At 43.1% G+C, this 21,669-nt stretch overlaps 1 protein-coding gene across 2 annotated transcripts; it reads right to left on the bottom strand.

Annotated features, from left to right (window-relative positions):
* Positions 1–545: 545 nt before the first annotated feature.
* Positions 546–20,925, bottom strand: wnt4 (wingless-type MMTV integration site family, member 4). 2 transcript variants are annotated; one of them, XM_086086537.1, is made up of 6 exons: positions 20,335–20,925; positions 4,024–4,105; positions 3,490–3,643; positions 3,204–3,335; positions 2,518–2,660; positions 546–1,201 (listed from the first exon to the last, which is right to left on the bottom strand). In XM_086086537.1, exons 1-6 carry the CDS (start codon positions 20,739–20,741, stop codon positions 731–733), a joined length of 1,389 nt encoding a protein of 462 aa, XP_085942663.1. In that variant the 5' UTR covers positions 20,742–20,925; the 3' UTR covers positions 546–730. The 2 variants fall into 2 exon arrangements, with proteins under 2 accessions (XP_085942663.1, XP_085942664.1); XM_086086538.1 differs by lacking the exon at positions 20,335–20,925 and adding an exon at positions 19,096–19,126.
* Positions 20,926–21,669: the final 744 nt, after the last annotated feature.

Raw genomic sequence — 21,669 nt, 5'->3', positions numbered from 1 at the left:
CTGAACCAAACTATGCCGCATTGGTGTAAACACGGTTCACGGGGTTTTCTCTCTTACCTCGACGGATCTTTTTGGAGCAATATTTTCCAAATGTGAATGTTTTTTTTTTTGGGGGGGGGGTCGTTTGTGCTCATGCTGTGAGTTTACAGAAAGGAAGGATATGATTAGTGGCTTTCACTTGTCATTCATCGGGTCCCTTCAGACAGAAGACACGTCTGCAAATGTGTGTGTGTGTACGTCATGGCACCCGCGCGATGCCAAATACAAAAATCTTAGCTCAGTGCAGCCGCGCGCGCACACATAAAGCGAATCCCATAAAGTCCCCGTACGACCGGTTCTGTCTTCGCGGCGCGTCTTTTATTGACGCGCAGCACTCTGATGGAGTCCCCCGAAGCGGCAGCAGCAAGGACAGAGGGCCAACCGGCCCCCCTCGACACACATACCCCCCTTTTAACCTCACCCATCTGTGGGTGCTGTTTGTCCCTCCTTATCTCCACTAGACGTCCCCCCCCCCCCCCCCTCCTTCTTAGTCAATCCAAGATAAGCTCCTCAGTCTCAACAAATAAGTTAAACATTACAAGAAGGGGCGGAGAGGGAGGGAGACGATGCTTGACGGTGACTCGGCCCGTTTCCGTCGAAAAGTAGCAGAAACGTTTGGTCCCGTCCAGCCGAAGAGGCTTGGCGAGTCCTCGGTGTGCTCTCTCGAGTTGTGACCAATTTGTTCTGTTCATCACCGGCACGTGTGCATCTCCTCCATTTTGCGGCACTGCTTGCATTTGACGTAACAGCACCAGTGGAATTTGCAGCTGCACCTGTCCACAACCTCAACCTGCTGAGTCTGAAAACCGCGTCCGCAGCACATCAGCTCACAGCCATCGATGGCCTTTGAGGTTCTGTTACACTGGCGGCCCGCCGTGCCCAGCATACCCGGGGTGCGGGGGTCGTGGTCGCAGAAGTCCGGGCTGGGTTCCAAGTAGACCAGATCTTCATCGGTGTGAGGTTTGAACTGGGAGTTGCGAGGCACCAGGACTTTGGCCGAGCCCATTTTGCGCTGCTCCACCTCAGTGGCGCCGTCGAACTTCTCCTTGATGACGTTGCCCACCTTGCGGAAGGGGGGCATTGCTTTCCAGCAGGTCTTCACCTCACATGAGCCGGACACCCCGTGACATTTGCAATCCACACGCATGTGAGCCAGGATGGCCTGAAAAGAAGCAAGAAGCTTGATTAGCTAATTTAGCATAAAAATCATCAAAAAACATAAAAATCATCAAAAAACATAAAAATCATCAAAAAACATAAAAATCATCAAAAAACATAAAAATCATCAAAAAACATAAAAATAGTAGCCTAAGTAAGAAAAAGTCATGCTTTGACATGCTACACTGGTGAACACAATTTTTGTTGTGTTAGGTCTGATAACACAATTGCAAAATCCAAAACTGATCTCAGTTTTTCTCTATCACGTCAGGTTTTTCAGCTACTGAGGAAAACGCTTTAGGACCTCCTCGGTCCAACCTCGCTTTCTGATAATGTCATCTTTCTCGCATCTGTGACTATAATGCCGCGTTCTTGGCGCAAATCCATTGCCATGTGTGGCAAATCAGGCGCAAATTTGCCCCGAGCTGTCAAACTTTGTGGGTGTGTTTGCTTGGGTATGTCATTAGAGCAATATATGATATATACAATAATATGAATAAGAAGTTAACAAGGAGCAAGCTGCGGGTGCAGTTGTGGAACAATATTTAGCGCTCTTAGCCGACGCGGCGCATTCTTAGTGGATTTGGCCCTAAGATGGAATAGCTACGAGCTTTGAAAACAAAACAACAAAAACACAGCATGAAACAAAATATAACTTGCAATGCGAAAAAGAGCAAAGCCTGCTTCATCTATCCTTCCTTCCTTCCTTCCTTTAGGCTTTCCTCTGGTCTCTTGGGGTATCCCTAATCTGTTGGAATTTAGATGTTTCTGGGGTTGGTGAAAGATTCTGGTTTGGTAACGCTGTGGGTGTTAGCTGGTTGGTGCTGGATTTCATTTTGTGTCATCTTTCCCCCCCCCCCTTTGATCCTTCCTCTGGTCTCCTGACTACTTCACGACTATGGTGGGACTCATACGGTTAAGGTGAAGGGTCTGGGATTTGTAACAGGTTTCAGGTAAATGAAAGAGCACAAACCCACATGCACGCGTGCACATGCACGCGTGCACACACACGCACGCACACACACACACGCGGCAAAAAAAAAAAAAGTTGACTCGGAAAAGCTGCCGAATTAATAATACTAAGATGTAAAAAAAAAAAAAAAAAAAAAAAAAAAGAAGAGAAAAGCCAGCACTCATCCTCCTACTTCCTACTATGCTAGCTTTCTGTTTGCAGATATTGATAGTACTGACCTATTGACAGCTGCACACAATGTCATATGTCAATGAGACTGCACAAGCAAGTGTAAACGAGTCCAATCGTAATCAGGTCTTCTTACTACAAAACCTGACGTCAAAGTGAAAAGGTGAAACCCGCGTTACCTTCCTGCCGGCCTCATTGTTGTGCAGGTTCATGAGGGCCCGACTGGAGGACTGGCCTTTACTCCTTTCCCTCACGTCCACAAAGGACTGAGAAAAAGCCACTCCGTAAGCAATGTTGTCACTGCAGCCCGACCACTGGAATCCTGCGACAAGACATTAGAATATCATGAAATTACACGCACACCAAAAACTAAACCACCCCCAAAAAAACCGTATCGAATGACACTGAAATGTCTGAGGTGATCCTCATAGTGTTGAAGCAGCAAACCATTACCCACAAGTCAGCAGCTTTGCATTTGACTTATAAGAGGTCTCATTGTTTTGCTGTCTGGCTGCAACCGCAGCCTGACACCAGCACAACACTGACTCAGTGATAATAGGCCAGTGATAATCACACAAGCGCCACTTTTACTTAATACACATTTAAGCAGCGGCATTTATTTTTTTCTACTTTAGTTGTTATTTTTTACATAGCTATGTGGCTTTATAATGGAAGAATTAAACTACCGAGAGTATTTTCTGAACTTTTCTACGTCGGAAAAATTACAAATGATACACAACAGATGTTCTCTCCAAATATTAGAAATGTAATTGATTAGATGTGTTGTTGAGCTTGCCATTTTTTGCGCGCGTGTATTTGCAAATGGAGGGTGGGGGTGGGGGGGGGGGCTTTAAGTGATACACACCCTCTGGACTGACTCCATGTACGTTGTGGTCACAGCCACATTTTTCGAGCTCTCCACTGCTGCAGGCCCGTGTGACCGCAAACGCCACACTGGCTGCTGAGATGGCATACACAAAGGCAGCCTCACGGGTGCCTAAAACACACACACACACACACACACACACATTTTGGCTTATTATGCACAGAACGAGCACATGAAGAATGTGTTAAAGAAGTCTAAAATTAATAACACCAAAGTGAGTTTGCTAATAAGAAGTGGAGTCAGTGCGCTCTTTGAGTTAACTCACCCTGGGTGACCACTTTGCCAAACACAGGCATGCTCTCCAGAGTGGAGCAATTCCACCGACGGTTCCGGAACTGGAACTGGCACTCGTCTATCGCCAGCTGAGCGCCGCGCCGCACCGCGTCCATCACCTCCACGCTGCGCTTGCAGATCTGAACCTGCAGCAGAACACACACCAAGTGACTTTGTCAATTGCGTAGGGCGCCGTTGTCGTGGACTGGCGCTCGTGCGCTCCACGTAAAAAAAGCGGGGGCGCATCTGCATTTAAGTTCTAGTTTATTGTGTTTGGAAACTTAGCTGGTGCACCTGATGAATTGGTGACAGAAAGTAGACTAGACTTTAGACCAGGTGAAACCAGGTCTAAGTTGTGGAACAGGCGGTGTGATATTTCGGTGAATTTGGCGAATACATTCTTTTGTAAGGAGTCGGACAGCCCTGAACCAAATTGTGAGCGTGCATTCGACAGCTGTAGCGTAACTCGACAGCAGTGTGTCTATTGTGCAAAAATAACATTGTCGTCAGTCATAGGTTAACGCACCTGTCTCTGAATGAGGCCTCGTAACCTCTCACACTGCTCTTCATCCCGGATGCTTCCGACTGACGATAGCTTGGCCAAGTACCTGATGGGAAAGAAAATAGAATACATTAGTTGAACATTTTTTTCCCACTTTTATGAGTATTAAATTATTACAGCCGCTAAATTATTATTAGCCGCTACTCCTCCACGTTGAGAGGAACCAGTTGAGGTGGCTGGGGCATCTGGTTCGGATGCCTCCTGGGCGCCTCCCTGGGGAGGTGTTCCGGGCATGTCCTACCGGCAGGAGGCCCCGGGGACGACCCAGGACACGCTGGAGAGACTACGTCTCGCGGCTGGCTTGGGAACGCCTTGGGATCCCATCGGAGGAGCTGGCTGAAGTGGCTGGGGAGAGGGAAATCCGGGCTTCCCTGCTAAAGCTGCTGCCCCCCGCGACCCGACCCCGGATAAGCGGAATTGAAGACGGAACGGAACGGAAATTATTACAATAAAATGTACGTTTAGAACAGACAACTTTTCTACTATTGAAGTCATGCCATTAACTGCGATCAAAATTTGTAATCGCCTGACACCCCTCGTCATGCAAGCAAGGATGTGACTTTGCAAAAAAAAAAAAAAAACGCCATTCAGATTACGCCGGGCAGGCTCAGTTCTCATGATGTTGTGAGAATGTTTTGGATGAAAGTCTGCTTTGTGAGTACACTGTGAGGAGTGAAAGTGGTTTATCACAGACAGCACCTCTAGGCCAGACAGGTCAGGCAGATATCCTGCATACACGCACACACAATTGTAGACGTGTGAGAAAATGACATCGGTCTTGATGCCCTGACCCCCCCCCCCCCTACACACGCACACAACCGCCCCCCCAACTCACTTCACTCTCATATCTGCAGGCCCAGCTGTGCTTTACAGAAATAGGCTTTCACAATTTCCGACACTGAATTCCCCCTTTGAGGTCAGAGCCTTGATTATGTACTGTCTAAACCGCTCAACGGTTCCTGACATGTCATCGTTGATTGCTTGTTGAGTCTGAAATGAGTCCTCCGCTCTCGCGCACGTTTAAAAACGCACCACCTTGAAGTATCGCAGCCAACAGTGATTGAATTATTATCGAGCAAGCTCCGTATATGAAACGAGGCCAAAGTAATGGCTTGGGTTTTCTTTTTGGTTGCCAAGGTGTATACACAGCACACGAGTGATGGTTCAAACAAATCTACTGGTCGGAAGGGTAACCAACGTGAAAAACCAGAGCGCGACCTTTAAGTGATCAATTAGCCATTGTGAAGGCAAAAGAGGAGCCGTCGCACAAAATCATTTGGGCTCTCCTAACGAACAAAGAAACCACTGGAACATGAAACATGAAAACAGCTGCATTTGATGACAGAAGATGCAAACCGCTCGTTTACGAGAACAATAGGAAGACGAGGCTTGAATTTGCTTAAAAGAAAGAAAGAAAGAAAGAAAGAAAGAAAGAAAAAAAGAAAGACTAGCCTAAAACCTTCTGGGAGATATTTAGATGTAGCATAATTTGGGCTTGTGCGGCTTCTTCTGGGCAAGTTTATTTGCGTTAACGAAATAATTAAAACAAAAATTGTAAACAACATTTTTTTTTTAAGTAAATGAGAACTAACTGAAACTATATTTTACGTTTATAAAACTAACTAAACTATGCTTACAGTGAAAACAAACCTTCTCTGAAAACTAACACTAACACATACTAAACAAAGAAAACTAAAAAACAAATGAATACTATCTCATTTGAAAAAATAAAAATAAAAATAATAACTATTATAACCCTGTTTCTGAGATGGGCTAATTAATCGTCATTGTTGAGCAACATGATGGAAGCAGCATAATTATTTCAGAATTCTATTATGACATTTTCAAGAAATATTCCTGCAAAGATATTGAGCGAACCTTCCTCATGCAGCAAGGTCATGACTGGAAGCACTGCCAGAACAATACAAGTTAGAAGTGGAATGTTTTAGGCTTAAACCCAATTGAAAATGCATTTTAGGCATTCCTTAATTTAAAATTACCCCCCCCCCCAAAAAAAAATGTTTTTTCATTAAAAACAATGCTATCATCAAAATGTTTGTATGACATGAAAATAAAATCGCAACTGTTGGTCTCTTGTCTCATGTTTACCTTTTCTTGTCAAATCTAAAACATGCAAAAGTAAAAAAAAAAAAATTGACTTCAGTGTTCTAATAGTTTGAGACAAGAGTGCATACAAATGGCACTCCAACGGACTTTTAACGGTGTTATTCTGTTTCAGTATACTTGGTTTTCCTTAAGGTTTCTGAAGCCCGTTTTATGAGTGCTGGGGTTACGAGTTCCCGAGACCACACATACCTCTGCAAAGCCCTTGTGTGTCTCAGTCTCAGCGGAATGGAGCGGCACAAAAATCCAAGGCATTCTGCTCAAAATATTGATAGCACTTTTACTGGGATGCTACAGAAAAAAAAAAAATCATATCCTCACATTTAAATTTCCATCCATTTGAACATTTCATTCATAATGTTTTACCACAGTGTTTAACTTTATTTATTTATTTATTTATTTATTTATTTATTTATGGGTCGTGCATGTAAAAATAATTTATGAATAATTATAATTTTTTATTATTATTATTATTATGAAAAAACAACAACTACAGTTTGAACTATTTTTCTTCTGGGAAAAACAAATTAGAGAGCGAGCAGTGTCCTGTCATCCTTTCAGGGGAGGTCAAACACCTTCTTTCTTTCCAGGTCTCCTCTCATCTCATCCTCTCAGCAGTTGCAGATAATCCTCCTCTCACTGCCTCTTTTGAAGGTCGACCCAACCAGACAATGTCAGTATTCACCACTCATCACAGTGATAAACTTGCGCCCGCCACTCCACAGCATCTCAGCCATATCCGCCAACACGCAGTAACAGTGACCTAACACTGACTCACTTTACTGCAATTTAATTTATTTCGAAGGCCTGGGCACGGTTTCCATGATATGAGCAACCGCACACAAAGTATGTGTTTCTCGCTGTCTTCATTTCCAGCATCACGGAAACAATGCCAATGAGTCAGTGAGTCAATTTTGACCTTGGAGGACACTTGAATACTCGACATTACGCACTGGGTCGTGTTTGATATAATAAACGCATTATGAGACAGGTTGGAGTGTTCATTGAAAATTTTAAGAAGAAGCTCGAGCACCTATTTCCGTGCCCAGTGCAAGTCTAGGGGGTGAAGTTTTCTTTCTTTTGGTATTTTTCTTGACTTTGCGCAGGCGGAAATGGGCGTAAGCGGATGTTTGCACCGTTGTGCGCCGTTGTGGATGGAATGCAGCTGACTCCCAGCCAATCGAAGAGGCTCCCCCACCCTCATTCCGAAAATGAAGATGCATGAGCGCACGGTGGCCTGTCTACGAAAATCATAATTACGGTAATGAGAATAATTCCTTTAGTTTAGCGCAGTTTTTGTAATTGTAATACTATCTTGTTTTTATGTTGGTTACGCCTTTTTCGAGTCTGAGTGTCTTCACAGGCAAATCCCAAATCTGAAGTTATGTATTGCATGAATAACACTGATAGATTTGGTGCCAAGAAAGTTTGAATGGTTTTAGGGTATTTTGATGTCGCTGAATCTGAACCCCCCCCCCCCCCACCCCAAACTGGCTTAAATTTTTTTGATATAATAAATGCTAATAATCAAGCATGTCCATAAAGTATTCTTTCATTTTTGATATTGTATCATGAACGACGTCACCTATTATTTCCGAGCTGTCAATATGCAAATCATGTTTCAGGTGAAAATCAAGCAAATATTAGCAATATTAGCACATGAATTACTCATTTAATTGTCAAAAATATTGATATCTCAAAAAGTAGAGCCAATTCAAAGAAGCCAATGTCAGTTTTGGACCGAACAGACCAACATTAAAGCACTTGAGTTGAAGTGTAACCTCTAATTTACATAATCCGAAACTTCACTCATGAAGAATCAGTGGGTTCCCACATAAGGTACCGTCTAAATTACAATTCGGAACCAAATTTAAATATGTAAATGAAAGCTTAAAATTCAATCACTTGTCTCATACTAAGCCAAAAAAAAAAAAAACTGTCCCAAAACTTTTAGCTAGGACGTTGATGCAATTCTTGAGATTTTCTTCGGGATGTGCGTGTTTTTATGAAAAGTCATGGGAAAGGAACGGACAGACCTTGAACAAGTGTGTTTCATTTTCAGCCCTCCATCCTGTTATCTGCTCATTCTGCGCCGCGCACCCTTGCTTCCCTGAGACGAGGTTAACAAAACACCTCGCCCAACAAGGCAGAGGAGTCAACCCATAGAAGGGCCGAGCAACACGCACACACACGCACACACGCACCAGCAGCCCACGTCTCGCCTCTTCCCCCTGTGTAAATCCCACGGGCCTAAACCCAGTGGAGCCGGCGTTGTTTTTTTGCGAAGGCCGATCATACGTAATGCAACACAAACACACAAGCGGCCCGTGGATGCGCTTCAGTCCAGGTGGAATGAAGCGAGCCTCCCACTTAGAACCCCCTCGCAGTCTTATGAAAATAAGAGATAAATCCAAACAGGGGCGACTTTAAGGACGTACGCTGTTATCTTGGACGGGAAATACTGACGAGAATGAAAATGGTAGGACACCATGGGAAAATTAATTATTTATGTAATGTTTTACGAATAATTGTTGTGTCACTAAAACAGGCATATTGAATTGTTACAGTCCAATATGTTTCCATTTAGTTTGTAGATAATTTCTACTGTTCAGGGTCGCAGTTGGACCGGATCCTATCGCAGCGGTTTTGGGTAAGATACCAACTTTTTTTTTGTGTAAACCGTGCAGGAATGTGACAGAGAGAGTTCTGTTGGGCAACATAGCAGGGGAGACTGCAGTTGGTTTTCTTTCTGGAACGTTTTCAGAATGGTCACAAAACATCCATCCATCCTTTTTCTATACGGCGTGTCTCCATGAGGAGAGACAGAAACGGGTACTAGTGGAAACTAAAAAAACAGCAAAAATACTGAAAAGACAAAAACTCAAAGTAACATCAAAACAGAAGTAAAAAAAACACACACACCACACATTACTAAATGACTTAAAGCCCTATTGTGTTGAATTGAATTGTTTTGATTGGGACTTTTTTTTCTGGCCACTGGATTATTTGTTTCATCTTATTTATGGATTAATTTTATTTTATTTATTTTTTTTATTGTGTGCTCTATGCAAAAGGACTTTTATGAGCAAATTGAAAAAAATATAATTGCCCTTAATTTCTTTCCATTTTAAGGAAAATTTGCTGTAGTTGGTATATATATGTCATTTAAAATAAATAAATAAATAAATAAATATATATATATATATATATATATATATATATATATATATATATATATATATATATATATATATATATATATATATATATGTATCATAAGTACTAATGATAATGATCAGTATCGGTGTGTATTTAAGATTTGAGTATAGGTATCGGCCTAAATAAAAAAGGGCATCGAACATCCCTAATCGTCATCATCATCATCATCATCATCATCATCATCATCATCATCATCATCATCATCATCATCGTGAATGAACATACCACTAATATTCTTCCCTTGCTTGGGGGAAAACACCAGACACAAAAAAACAACAACAACAACAACGACAACAAAGACTTTTCTAACTGCGGTATTGTACATACATTCATTCTTCTTCTTCTTCTTTTATGACATGTGCTGTGTGTTTGTCATATGGACCCGAGTCTGATCAACCAACTTGAATCGAATTATATACAAGACAGCCACAAATTTGGGACTATTGACAACTTTGCTAAGACATCCTGTAACCTGCAGAGGGCGCTGTTTCCCTAGTTTATTGTGATCCCTCTGCTTGCTGCATCACCTGCCTGGATGAAATCTCTTTCCAGACCTTACTGGGGATGAATGAATACAAAAATGTATTGAGTCGTAACGAAAGTTTAGGCACATTCGAAGTACATTTTAAGTCACTCATTGAAGAAAGCAGAAGGTGGAAGTCCTGCCGTGTGAAAAATGTGAGGCAACCCCCGATACTATGGTAATATGTTTGTTTGTTGGCGTGTTTATGATCTTACACGTGTGTCTGGGTGTATTTATACGCCGGTGGCTCCACGAGAGCTCATTGCCCCCCCCCCCCCCCCCTAAAAATAACATGCTGTGCTAACAACCGCAAGCCTCGCACGCTGAAACACAGACACATTCACATGTCGGCCGTTTCGTGCCAATTTGGGAAAATAAATGAAAAAGACGGTTAAACTCCACGGATTAACCTCTCGCCTGTTATCAGTGCCGTCGCCCAATAAGGCGAGGAACGACTGCTCATGTGGCGCGCGGGGGCCGTGTTTTAGTAGCCCGTTATAGTCATAAAATGTTACTTTTTTGTGCTGCGCATCATGTTGGAATGAAAATCAACCTGGAAGGTATTTCAAAGGGAGGTGACAGCAACATTTTTCCCGCCGTGTTGCAGGCCTTTAGCTGCCTCGGAGATAACAGCTGGGTGACGAGTTGATTGTTTCTAAAGCCATTGTTTCTAAACTTGGCGGCACCGCATGTACCTGTGGTGAGCTGGAAAGTGATGCGATGGCGCTATCGTCGTGGAAAATATGCCGATCGTTTGCAAGTATTTCCATTTGGCTTGTTGTAGTCCTTTTTTGAGTAACATTGACATTAACATTCAGAAAATCATGTTAAAAAGGAAACCCTGACTGTAATGACAAGTTTGCTCTATATTAGGTATTTGCTTGTTGCCAACATTATAAGTATACTACATAAAAAAAAAAAATAATAATAAATAAATAAAAAAAATAATAATAATAATAAATATACTACATTATAAGATTCATTTTTCAAAAATCATTTCCAGTTGAATACATTTTGTAGAAACTTTATTTGGACGTACGCGCGGTGACGTAGAATGGCGGCTCGCTCTCTGCCGAGCGATGCGAAATGCTTGTAAAGAAAGCAGCATGAAGGTAAACAAATGTTTTTGAAATACACTTTAGTGAAAAAATTAAAACTAATCCGATTAGTCGATTAAATAATTGATCGATTCTAAAAAAAATAGTCGATGGTGACAGCGCGAATCTAGTCAGCAAAACCGTTTATGTAATTCAAACTCAAAAAAAAATCAACCCGAATGTGCCACATTAACATTCTTAGAAGATATTAGTTGTGAACATTGCGCCAACTTGTTCTTTCTTGTTGCACCTGTAGCCTCTGTGGCTGTCCTACCACCCTCATCTCCTGCCAGTTACGATGGGCCGGATGACAAGCAAAGCTCTGTGGTGCAAAGATTTTGACAAATTTAAACATAATATATCTCTTTTTTTTTTCTTTTTTTTTTTTTCTTTTTTTTTTCCGTCTTTTTTTTTTCTTCTTTTTTCTTCTTTTAAGACATAAAACATTAAAAACATTAAAACACAATATATCTCTAATGTATTTGTAAACTGTCCCCCAATGTGACCTTTGACCCAGCTAATAATTACTTAGGTCCATGATTTATTCATACAGTTCGATTAAGGAACATGTTAATTGTATGCAATTCACATGATTGGTTGAGAGAACATTTCTTGCATTCATTGGCGAGATGTGGAAATCGTCCTCGCTTGTGGAATTGCAATCATTCATGCAAAGTGGGCAAGTTTGGACACGCACCGTCCGGCTTTCTATTTACACAGTTATCACACGTGTGTAAACTCTAACACACATACAGTATTTGTATGGATAAAGACGTATCTGTGCAGGAGGCTAGAATACATATTTGGTTCTCGCCTCGTCACTGCCGAGTCTCCTCCTTCTTTAAAGCTTCGCCTTTTCAACGTTAGATCAGGATGAAATGTGGATAATGAAGGTCACGGAGGGGTCGGGCACGCGTTTACAGGCTAAGGCCAGGGCGTAAACGAAAAAAAATGCGCACAAGCTCATGAGTCACGATGAAGCTGAGAATGCGGCGCATATTTCTGACCGAGGTAACTGATTGCGAAGCGTGAAGACGTGTTTGAATTGTCTGCTAATCAATTTCAATGCATTATATGTAAATTATTACAAAAATGTTAAGCGCATGATTGAAGGGCCAGCAATAAAAAAAAAAAAAAGTAGTATTTTGTGTGGTATAAATTTGTAACCATTTCTCATACTGGTTACATACAACTTCCTTATTATGCAAATGATCAGATGATATCATGTAGAGACTTCCTTCTCTGATAACTGTGTTATGTATGTAAATTGATGGAGTAGCATGCAATGGCGCAAAAAACAAACAAACAATGTTGATAGATACTCACACTTGTTTTGACTCAAAAAGGTAAAAAATCTCAATAATAAACATCTGAAATATGCCGAGGAGCTGCAGGATCACGTGATAGATTGAACAAATATTTGACTCGTCGCAAGCCCTTGCAACTCTCGCTAAGCCACGGCAAACAGTTATTCGAAAAATATGTACTTTTATATTGCGCAATCTGAAAACAGAGACACATGTTTTTTATCCAGCCAACCATTTTCTTTTTTTCTTTTTTTTTAAGAGCTCAGTATTGTTCATTCGGAAATGTCATCATCATTGCTCTTTTATTTTTTATTTTTTATTTTATTTTTTTTGTGTGTGCGTGTGTGGGTGAGTATGTGTATGTGCGGGCGTGCGTGCGTGCGTGCGTGCGTGCGTGTATTTGTTAGCTCACCAGAAAACCTATTAGAAAAACAGCCAACCATTTTCTATCGCGCTTATCCTCGGTCACGTTACTAGCATGGCTTTGAAGACCCAAATGCAGAGAGGCAAGGCAGGAATGACTTCAAAAAGAATTTGATCAAATAAAAATAAAGAGTAAAAACGAGGCACTGATATACAAATACTAAATTAAGGAAAGTCCAGGCTAACCCAAATCAAAGTAACGCAGTCACACAAAACTCACTACGATACTGAAACATGGCAGCAAACAGACACGACATATCAAAGCAAAGCAACGATCCGACAAACGAATACAAGGAAAGGAAGGAGACAACGAGAAACGCCTGCACATGACACAAGTGGCTGAGGGAGCTGATTGGTCGACACGAGGAATGGGGTTGACGAGAACAGGTGGACACAAAACCATAACGAGAGAAATTAACCAAGCCACAACATGAAAAACCCCAAAATTCAACCAAGACAAAAACGCAAATCATAACATCACAGGTGAAATTTCGGACCACAAAAAAATTGAAAACCTAACGCACTGAACACACGCAGATACCCCCCCCCCCCCCACACACACACCATTTTGGTAGAGGTTAATCTTGATTACAAGAAAGGTGGAAAAGCCAAAGTATGGAGAAAGAAAGGATCTGCTCATGATCCAAAACACACAAGCTCATTTGAGAAGCACGGTGGAAGCAATTTCATGGATTGGATTTGCATGGTTGCTTCTGGAACGGGCTCGCTAGACTTTATTGATGATATAACTCATGGCGGTAGCGTCAGAATGAATTCTGAAGTCTACAGACGATTTACAGAAAAATGCATCCAAACTAATCGGGAGAAGCTTCATCATGCAACAAGGCAATGACGAAAAAGTGGAAGGTCTTAAACTGGGCAAGTCAATCACCGAACCTTAACCCAATAGAGCATGCATTTTACCTGCTGAAGAAGAGGATGAGTGAGGAAAAAAAAACAGAGACGAAGAACTGAAAGAGGCTGCAGTAAAGGCCTGGAAAAACATTTCAAATGAAGAAATAAGGGTTATGCCAACAAATAGTAAATTATTCACTTTAAATTAATTTCATAACGTCTGCTCACTTGAAGAGTGAGTAGCTGTCTCGTTATGTCTAACCACGTCCACCTGTGTGTGTCTTCCCTTCCCCAGGTGTGTCTCATTAGTGTTGGTGTATTTAGTCTGTTGTGTTTGTCCAGTCAGTGTGGGTGCATTGTCTGTGTTATGTGTGGAAGTTTATGTGACAAGTTCTCGCCACAGCCACAGCCAAGTCATCGCCGCAGCTAAGTAGCCATTGTCACAGACAAGCAGCCATTGTCGCAGCCATTGTCACAGCCAAGTCATAGCCACTCCCCGGCAAGTCAAGGCAAATCAGGTCCTGTCACGTCACGCTGGTTCCCGTCATGGCAACCAGTCTACTCACGTCCCGTCCAGGCGACCAGTCTAGTCACGTCCGGCCTAGTCCTGGCGACCAATCGAGTCCCGTCCTGTCCAGTCATGACGTAAACAGTCACATCCCGCCCAGTCATGGCGACCAGTCTAATCGCGTCCCGTCCAGTCCTGGCAACCAATAAAGTCTCGTCCCGTCCAGTCATGGCGGCCAGTCTAGTCACGTCCGGCCTAGTCATGGCGACCAATCGAGTCCCGTCCTGTCCAGTCATGACGTCCAGGCACACCCCGCCCAGTCCTGGCGACCAGTCTAGTCACGTCCCGTCCAGTCCTGGCAACCAATATAGTCTCGTCCCGCCCAGTCATGGCGACCAGTCTAGTCGCGTCCCGTCCAGTCCTGGCAACCAATATAGTCTCGTCCCGTCCAGTCATGGCGGCCAGTCTAGTCACGTCCGGCCTCGTCCTGGCGACCAATCGAGTCCCGTCCTGTCCAGTCATGACGTCCAGTCACATCCCGCCCAGTCATGACGACCAGTCTAGTCGCGTCCCGTCCAGTCCTGGCAACCAATAAAGTCTCGTCCCGTCCAGTCATGGCGGCCAGTCTAGTCACGTCACGTCCAGTCATGGTTGTCGGCTCACCTTTCTGCCTATGGTTAATAAAAGTACCACGCTCATGATACATTTGTCCCATACTCTTCTTTTGATATGAAACCCAAATTGTCTTTAGTGTACAACAAAAATCAAGGAATTGACCTTGCCGTTCCAATACTTTTGCAGGGGTCTGCTGCCCTTTAAAAAAAAACAAATCCAATCTCAGTGAAAGTCACATCTTCAACTTTGTCGTATCTGCTCGCCAGCATTCCACAGATGGAATGGAATTGCGGCCCATCTGCAATCATCAGCTCGCCGCCATTGTCGTCGGCGCGCGTTTCAGCCCACCTCCGTCGCCGCCAGAGGGTGTGTTATGTCTCCCGAAAGCCCGGCGCACTGCTCTCTGCGGAGCGCCACAATTGTATCTCATCTTTCAGCCAGGCCGCCCGCGCTCTTTGGGGCCCTGTCGGTCCGATCTGCCCTCGACTCATCCGAGCCTTAATCTGGTCATCCCTGCGCGATTCAAGTGCGCCACGATAATTGCACACCCGGTGGCGACAAGAGGGCTTGAAATAAATAACATGTCGCAACCTCATTGCACTCACGTGAATGTGAACAAAGCGTGCGGCGCCAGCGTGCGCTGCCAAGGTCTCTGCTTTTCTCTGGTTACCTTGTCATCTCTTTAGCACCTCACCATGGTTGCGCGGGACACGCGCTCGACTGCTCCCTTGCACATTTGAGCCGTAGCGGTGACATCATGTCAAACGCCTTCACGCTACCAGTAGGACATTATGATTAGCATCATAGCAGCGCATTCATATCTGTACCCGTGAGAAAGCCGATGACTATGTTTGGTTGCTGTTTATTGTTCACCGTATTCCATCCAGGCTATTGATTAAATGATCAAATGGAACATCACTGTCATTTGCCAAGATGGCTTAAGGTCCATCTTATTCATAAACCTATAAAGGAAGATGGGCTGTTTATGATGCACATAGACCAGATAAAAACCCATTAATTAAACTTTGGGATGTCTTCTGCTTTATCTTAAATTATTTGTGCCTGTTGTAAAATGTGCTAATATTCTTAGTAAAATTGCGAATAGCGCGCTATGCTGTTACATTCAATATCGACGCCTTCTTAAAATAATTGCCTATAAGTCATTTTTTTGATTTTTCAGGAAACACAAAAAAAATCAACCATTTGCATCATCAAGACACGATTTAGCTTTTATATATATATATATATATATATATATATATATTTTTTTTTATGACTTAGGCAATTATTTTAAGAGGGTGACGATATGGACTTTCAAAAAATGACTAATAAAAGTTAATTTGCTTAACGAGGAAGTCAACCAAAATATTTTCTTCACAGTAATATATTACTCTCTCGTCTGAACACGACATTCTGATTAATATTGCGTTTCTGGAATTTGAATTAAGCAGCAAAATAAACCCCTTTTTCACCATCTCAAAGGACAGCCATTTTGCCTTTTACCGCCACTTACTGTCGACTGAAAATGACATCACTGTTGTTCAGTGCTTAGCTAATGACCAATCAGATCAACTTGCAGATGTCACATGACCAAACCCAGAAAATAGATGAGCCATGATTGGTCGTTACCTGAGCCCTGTGCAACTGTGATGTTATTTTTAGTCGACAGCAAGTGGCAAAATGGCCGCCCCCAAAGACAGATAAAAATGGATGGCTTTTGCTATAATAATCTATATATGGCCTGTAATGTAAAATAATATAATAATTGCAAAGATTATTTTTTGGTTGACTTCCATAAGACAAAAAAAGTAGTGTGATTCTATATAACTCGTTGCCATAAAATGGAGCTAAGCTTTTTATGGTGTCACTTAAATCCCTCAAGTATTAAAAAGCAACAGGAAAGTAAAATCTCCATTTGGAGCCAGTGCCATCACAAACATTTAACTGATCATTTATCAAATGATATTTATGGTAGACTCCACAGTGTGGTAGATATTAAGTCATTCAGGCATCCGGATCATATTTCCTTTCTTCCTAGGGAAAATTTCTTTATTTGAATTGCCTGCGTTGTGTATGTAGACGAGATATATTGTTAAGAGAAGGACAGCGCGGCGGCCATCAATAAAAATCCGATCGTACCGCAAACCCACGACAGCATGTCGCTGCAAAAAAAAATCATCATATTACTTTTGTAGTCGCTGCCTGCAGTGCACACTATTGTAAAAATAAATATTTGAGGATGATGCCGGTCATATTTCTTGTATAAAAACCTACAGCGGATATAAAAAGTCGACGCAGCCCCGTTCAAACGCCAGGTTTTTATATTACGAAAAACGAGACCAAGATAAATCTTTGAAAAACTTGTTCCGCCTTTAATGTGGCCAAAACCAGTTGAACTCAAGAGAAAAAAATATATTTTAGAGAGTGGAAGTAAAAATAAACAACTGAGATAATGTTGTTGCACAAGTGCGCACACCCTCTTATAAAAAAAAAGCGACGTTGCTTAGTCCAAAATTGACCATTGCTCCTGAGTGTTCATTTGATTTCCCTTTGATTTTTTTTCAAATTAAGATCATTATGATGTTTTTTTTATTTATTTCTTTTTTCATCTTATACTATACCAACAACAGTGCCTCTGAGGCCTCTCGGGTTATGTTCTGCTCTCATGTGTTCTAAATTGAGACTGTAAAAAGGGGGCAGGATATTGTTTTCGCTCCCATAACTTTCTCATATCTGACTTGGAGTCTCCTTAACTGCTCTGCGTTGGTTGCTGCTGTAGCATGACTGAAACGAGGCCCCACAGGTCCAAATTCTTCTTCTTCCATGCACGCAGCTGTTACCTGCACTGGGTCGGGTCCACCTAACATTTACACCTCCACTGTAAAAACAACCACATTTCTTCCACAGTAAATCACCGCATTTTTGAGTGAGCCCTGCCAGCGCATTCCCCGAATCTCGGTGCAATATCAGACATAAGATGTCACTTTAAAAGAAACTTTTATAAAACATTCCCAGGGGACACATATTGCAGCATGCATGGAGGCTGAGATAAAAAAAAAAAAAAAGGGCGATGAGCATTTATGAGCCACTCATATTTAGCGTGTAATTCACAACTCTTAGCAAATAAGTTATTTTATGGTAGTTGTGCAAGTAATTGTTGTTGACTAAATTAAACCAAGCCTGCCTTTAGCTTTATTCAAAACGTTGTTTTGAAGATATTTTAATAGGTTGCAATTGGACAATGAAAAATAGACACCACTGGGACTATAGTTCTTAAAATGAGAGATGAAGTCAACCACTTTTCACTGGTTTGAGGTTCCTCCATGCATGACGCCTTATAGACCAACGTGTGCATGTTTAGGGCGCCTGACGGCTTCAGTCTTACTCTTGAAATCCGTTAAATGTCCCATAGAAAACTAAAAACTAAACATAAAATCCACACATTTATGTTTGCTTTTATTTCACCTACATCCATCCATCCATTTTCTGTACCGCTTGTCCTCACAAGGGTCGCGGGGGTTGCTGGAGCCTATCCCAGCTGGCTTCGGGCAGTAGGCGGGGTACACCCTCCTGTACTGGTTGCCAGCCAATCGCAGGGCACACAGAGACGAACAACCATACTCACAATCGCACCTATGGACAATTTGGAGTGTCCAATTCACCTGCCATGCATGTCTTTGGAATGTGGGAGGAAACCGGAGTACCCGGAGAAAACCCACGCAAGCACGGGGAGAACATGCAAACTCCACCCAGGAAGGCCGAAGCCCGGACTTGATCTCACAACCTTTGCACTGCGAGGCGGACGTGCTAACCAGTCAGCCAACGTGCCGCCCTATTTCACCTACAGTGGTGAATAAATGATAGTGTCTTTTAGTGTCATGGGCCAAATATTATATGACCCTGAACAGCTTTAGCACCTGTACAAAAAAATTGCATTTTAGGCTATTTTATTTTTGTGATTTATGGGTTCCTTTTAGGAAAAGCCTTCAAATTTCAGGGCAAAAAATGATTTTTTTTTATTTATTTTTTTTGCTTTCAAACGTCACAACGGGTAAAATCGGACCCATAATTCAAAACCTCACTCATTTTCTAAAACATTGTAAATTGAATTACCATATGCAAAAACCTAAAGCAAAAAAAATAAATAATAATGTGCCTCCTTTCCTTCCCTCTCAATCTATGACAGCAGCACCCCAAGTGTGTACGTAAATCAGAGCATCGACAAATCTCTATAAATGTGTGTGTGCATGAGGAAATAACTTCCAGACCATAAATCAAATGAAACAGAGAGTAAAGCAGTATCTGTGAGATTGTGTCTTACACCGAAACCAGTTGATAGCGCACGGTTCCAAAGCTGGTCTGTACCTGCTCCTGCCGAAGGTGAAAGTGACGCTTCGGCGTGTACAGTCCACACGGAATAATCCCCGCCGAGCCGACCGGCAGTTCCGCAAACTTTCGCAAGCTTGCCCGTACACGCCCGCTGTCACCACGCCTTCAGTCACAAACAGCGCGTGAATTAGCCTACTCTGCACTCCGTGACAGGGTTCAAGTTGTTTTGGCAACGCTTTCACGTGCGCGTTCTTCTCATTAGTGTCAATCCGTATGCAGTGGGCGGCCTTATCTTAATGTCGACATGAAGTTCGATCCTCGCACGCCTTCAATAGAACTGACAAACTAGGAATGGGATAATTCATTATTACAAAAGTGGTGAGGCACCTCTAACATGCAGGGGAATGGAACCCACGGCAGCATCACCAAATTTCCACCCAAAACACAAACCACGCTCGGGGCATGTTTTTGGTGGAATGAAATGGAAGGATCCTCTCGAAATGACCGACGCGCATCGTAAATGTGTTGGAAGATAAAAAAGAGGTTGAATCGCAGCACACACACACACACAAAAAAAATGGAGTGCGGAGGAATGCGAGAAACCCACTTAACCATCCCGTCCGCCTCCGCGGAGTGCAGGCACACACATGCGACCCCAGCAGACAGTTTGCAGTTTGAAAAAGTAAAAATTGCATTCCTTAATTGTTTCCATCTTATTTATTAAGTCATTTTGCACTATAATTAGAACGAATCGTGCGTTGCACAGGTTTGTGGCGAATGCTCATTTTGTAAGAAATGTCACATCGTTTTTTTGTTTTTTTTCTTTATGAATCTTAAAAGCACATCTTTCACTCACATCCAAGTCCGTCTTGCTTCCCAACAAGTGAAAAAAAAAAATAGCCCTTTCCGCTATTCCTATGACGTTTAAGATTTGCGGCTTTAATTATCTCTCCCTCCCTCTATATTGTGTCCTCATCATCTGTAAGCACTTCTTTAACGAGAGTTATTATTGGTGCGATGCAAAAAGAACCGTTTCTTTGAGACGGCCATTGGAATTTACGAGTTTCATATAATTGCATGCCAAAAAAAAAAACGGCAAGTCATCATCATCATATGAGTCTGCGATTAACAATGAACTCGTGTATACCGCCTGCGCTTTGCATGATGAAAAGGAGGATGAGTTTATTGAGCTGAGCAAGAGAAGATGCCAAATGGAACGGAAGGTAAGGAAGGAAGGAAAGAAAGAGAGAAAAATAAAATTGGACTTGAACTTACAGCCAGTTGCTGGCATTGGCCGAGAGGAGCACACAGCAGAGCATCAGCACACACCGCAACACACACTCCTCTGTCATCTCAGCTCGGTGTGGAGGAGAAACCCTTTGAGAGTGCAAATAATCCCGTGATGTAGATTTCCTTGTCCGGGTTGGGAACGGAGGGGGAAAAAACGGCGCGGAGGAGAGGAGCCTGCTACTGCTGCTGCTGCTGCTGTTAATCCATCGCATTCGCATCCAGCGCTTCGGCCACGCACGGCCGCTGCACAGGCGCGTCCGCACAAGTCTCCCGTCCGTCCGTCCGTCCGTCCGTCCGTCAGTCCGTCCGTCCGTCCCTTCCTCGCGCGCCTCCACTCCCACAGGAGGGATGTGATGTTGCCCAAAAAAAAAAATTGCAGTCAAACTTTGCATTCAACTTAAACCCCCCTCAGAGAGCGCTCGAGGGCAAACCCATCAACAAAATGGGGAAAAAGTGCCGATGGTGCTTATAAAAAAAAACGTCTATCCTGTCATCGGACCCCCTTTGAACGCTCGCACCCACCGAGCGCGACTTTCTAATAGACCCACACGACCACGCGCGCTCTCGCACACTCTTGGGTCCGTCGGTGCGTCTGGCAGAGAAAGAGAGCGTGCATGCAGACTTTAGTTGAGGGGGCGGTGCGAGGATGTGGAGGTATGGGCAGAAGGAGATGGGAGTTTGAGGGGGGGGTGAGAGGGGGCGGGGCCCAGCGTGCGTGCGTGTCTGTGTAGACGGCACTATGTGTTTTAGAGGTCTCCTGAGAGGATGCAATAGCGCAGCCATTCACTCATGCCCTCCCCAGCTATCCCCGCTCCTCTCCAACACTCACATAAACACGCAGGCAGATACACACACACACACACACACACACACGCACACACACGCACACACACGCACGCGCGCGCTCCCCAAACCACTTCTTGGCAGAGGCTCGCACGCTCCCTGTCACACACTCAACCAAATTTTCTGCGGTCAACAGGCTATTTAAAGCTCGGCAGCAAAATGTCTGCGTTCGAACCCTGCAAATCGCAAATAACGGTGACAAATGTGAGGGACACTATTGAGTGATGTAAACGTTTCGGGGGCAGCGAGAACCGAGTGGTCCAGGTGAGGAAGAAGAGTGGTCATAATAACAATGTTTTACTGAAGAACAATTGAAATCCGGCTTATCACAGATGAGAGATGACTTTTGTGTAAACTCACATCTTTATTTTGACAGTAACACCAATACCCAAAAAATGTGTCACATTGAGTGACGATGAAATGAGCCACAAGCATGTTCTTGTTTGAGACGATGCAGCAACATGTTGCCCTGGCGGG

This window comes from Leptonotus elevatus, chromosome 10 (assembly GCF_054856555.1).
Source record: "Leptonotus elevatus isolate MCC_2025b chromosome 10, RoL_Lele_1.0, whole genome shotgun sequence".
Lineage (NCBI taxonomy): Eukaryota > Metazoa > Chordata > Actinopteri > Syngnathiformes > Syngnathidae > Leptonotus > Leptonotus elevatus.
Note: the sequence above shows the minus strand (reverse complement) of the source record. Positions and strands in the feature narration are given on the sequence as shown.

Excerpts from the sequence above, each read along its gene's own strand:
- wnt4 (XM_086086537.1), bottom strand. The coding sequence starts at position 20,741 with ATGCAAAGTTTGACTGCAATTTTTTTTTTTGGGCAACATCACATCCCT. Across the intron at positions 3,336-3,489 it reads TGGCAAAGTGGTCACCCAGG|GCACCCGTGAGGCTGCCTTT; the intron begins GTGAGTTAACTC and ends TGTGTGTTTTAG. Across the intron at positions 2,661-3,203 it reads ACATGGAGTCAGTCCAGAGG|GATTCCAGTGGTCGGGCTGC; the intron begins GTGTGTATCACT and ends GTCTTGTCGCAG.